The sequence below is a fragment of the Camellia sinensis genome, chromosome 4 (genome assembly GCF_055761805.1).
Source record: "Camellia sinensis isolate YWXY chromosome 4, ASM5576180v1, whole genome shotgun sequence".
Classification (NCBI taxonomy): Eukaryota; Viridiplantae; Streptophyta; class Magnoliopsida; order Ericales; family Theaceae; genus Camellia; species Camellia sinensis.
The window spans coordinates 172,020,564-172,022,673 of NC_138964.1; the positions used below are offsets into that span (position 1 = coordinate 172,020,564).

The 2,110-nt window shown below is 42.3% G+C and overlaps 1 protein-coding gene across 1 annotated transcript; it reads right to left on the bottom strand.

The window, feature by feature from the left end:
• Window positions 1-223: 223 nt before the first annotated feature.
• LOC114311220 (geranylgeranyl pyrophosphate synthase 7, chloroplastic) lies at window positions 224-1,473 on the bottom strand. The gene has a single exon (XM_028257309.2). The coding sequence runs from the start codon at window positions 1,420-1,422 to the stop codon at window positions 325-327; it is 1,098 nt and encodes a 365-aa protein (XP_028113110.2). The 5' UTR covers window positions 1,423-1,473; the 3' UTR covers window positions 224-324.
• Between the last annotated feature and the right edge of the window lie 637 nt (window positions 1,474-2,110).

The window sequence follows — 2,110 nt, forward strand, 5'->3', positions numbered from 1 at the left end:
ATAAAAAGTTAAAAATCATACTAAACATACTAATTTTTTTTACATAACATTTTAATTAAAAAATTAAAAAATTATTAAAAAAATTTATTCCCAAACAAAACCAAGCTTTAAAGCATTATATATATTATATATATCCACGCACATCCCTGAATATGCGATTATAAAAAAAAAAAAAATTATACATATAGGCACATCCCTCTAGGACAAACAACAAAATTAAAAATTAATTATTGTAAAAAATACATTATATATATATATATATATCTACGCACATCCCTCTAGGGCAAACAACAACATTAAAAACCAAATATTGTAATTAACTGATTAATTTTGTCGATGAGCAATGTAATTAGCCAAATGGAACAATGGTGCAGCCTTAGCAGCATCAAAGTAGTGAAGCTCTTCCTTGGCTTTAGCAGCAAGCTCGGCGGCAAACGCAGTAGCCTTGTCCAGGCCCATCAGCTTCGGATACGTGGCCTTATCGCTCGCCAAATCCTTCCCCGCCGTCTTCCCCAACTCCGACGACGTCTTTGTCACATCCAAAATATCATCCACCACCTGAAACAACAACCCTACATACCTTGCATACCTCCTCACTCTCTCCACTTCCACCCCACTCCCTCCGCCCATTATCGCTCCACCCACCACCGCAGCCTCTAGCAGCTTCGCTGTCTTGTGCACGTGAATGTACTCCAACTCACTCAGATTCACTTCCTTTCCTTCACTACATATGTCCACAATCTGTCCTGCCACCAGCCCTTCTGACCCAACTGCTGAACCTAATTCAGCAATGGCTCGAACCACGCGGTCTGGTGAGACACCGATGGTTTTTGCCGCAACGTGCTCGAATGCGAGGGAGAGGAGGGCGTCACCTGCTAGAACTGCGGTTTCTTCGCCGAAGACCTTGTGGCTGGTGGGCTTGCCCCGTCGGAGATCGTCGTTGTCCATGCATGGCAAGTCGTCGTGGATGAGTGACATGGTGTGGATCATTTCGACGGCGCAGGCGATCGGGACTGCCAGCGATTCATCTCCTCCGACGAGCTCGCACGAGGCGAGGCAGAGGATCGGCCGGACTCGCTTGCCGCCCGCCAGGAGGGAGTACCTCATTGCCTGGTGGATTTTTATTGGGTCTTGTAATGGGACTGCCTCGTCTAGTGCCTTGTTCACGTTTGTGGCCTTTGTTTTCATGTACTCTTCGAATTGGAATTTGGGGACTTGGTTGTTGTTGTGTGGCTTGCTTGTTGATTCTTGGACTTGTAGTTGAGGGTAGTGTGCAGATTGGGTGGCTTGGATTCTCATAGGAATGCGTTTAAGATAGGTATATGGGGTTTTTGTGGGGTTTTTAAGGCCATTGATGGCGTTTTTGAGAAGAATTGAAGTTTCATTACCAGAGATTATACTTGCTTGGATGGCCATGGCCATTGATGATGTGGGTGTTTGGTGAAGAGGAGTGAGTCTTTGTTGTTGTGGTTGTGGGATAAATGAATTCTATCTATTGCATTTTATATATAAGAAGAAATGGTGCTTAATTAAGATGCTGTCGTCAATGCCAAGGCCTAGTGTCGATGGTTCCATTTTCTGTAGATTGGACTGTTGTGCACATGTAGCCTGCAAGGTCCGGTCTCCTAATCCCTTCTTCCGTCTCAAACTTTCTTTCCATCACGCAATTAATGTTGAAGAGACCGACAGTATCATAAAAGGGAAATGACATTTAAAACAACCAATATGGAAAGGAAAGTTGAGACAGCAAATTTGATAACTTTTGAATTGAAGTAGTATTATTTTTAAGAGCATTCCTATTTAAGATTTTAAAAAAAATTAGATTTAATTTTTAAATTTAATGATGTAACAATCAATTGGGATATTAAAAGTAACACTTTTTATCATATATTCTTGTGGGGACATAATTTTTGAATAACAACACGTGGTCGAGGTGTCACCGAAGTGCCAGTCGAGGTGCCACGTGTCATGGTCATGATGCCGAGATGATTTCGGCTAAGCCGAGGTTATCTGTGAATATGTCGGAATCCGAGATAAGCAGATAAGGGACAAGAGTCCTAGAATGGGAGAAGACTTCAGTTTGGGTAAAGATGAGACTCTTAGAGAGTTT

Bases quoted from the DNA above. Each gene is read 5' to 3' on its own strand.
- LOC114311220 (XM_028257309.2), bottom strand. From the start codon at position 1,422: ATGGCCATGGCCATCCAAGCAAGTATAATCTCTGGTAATGAAACTTCA.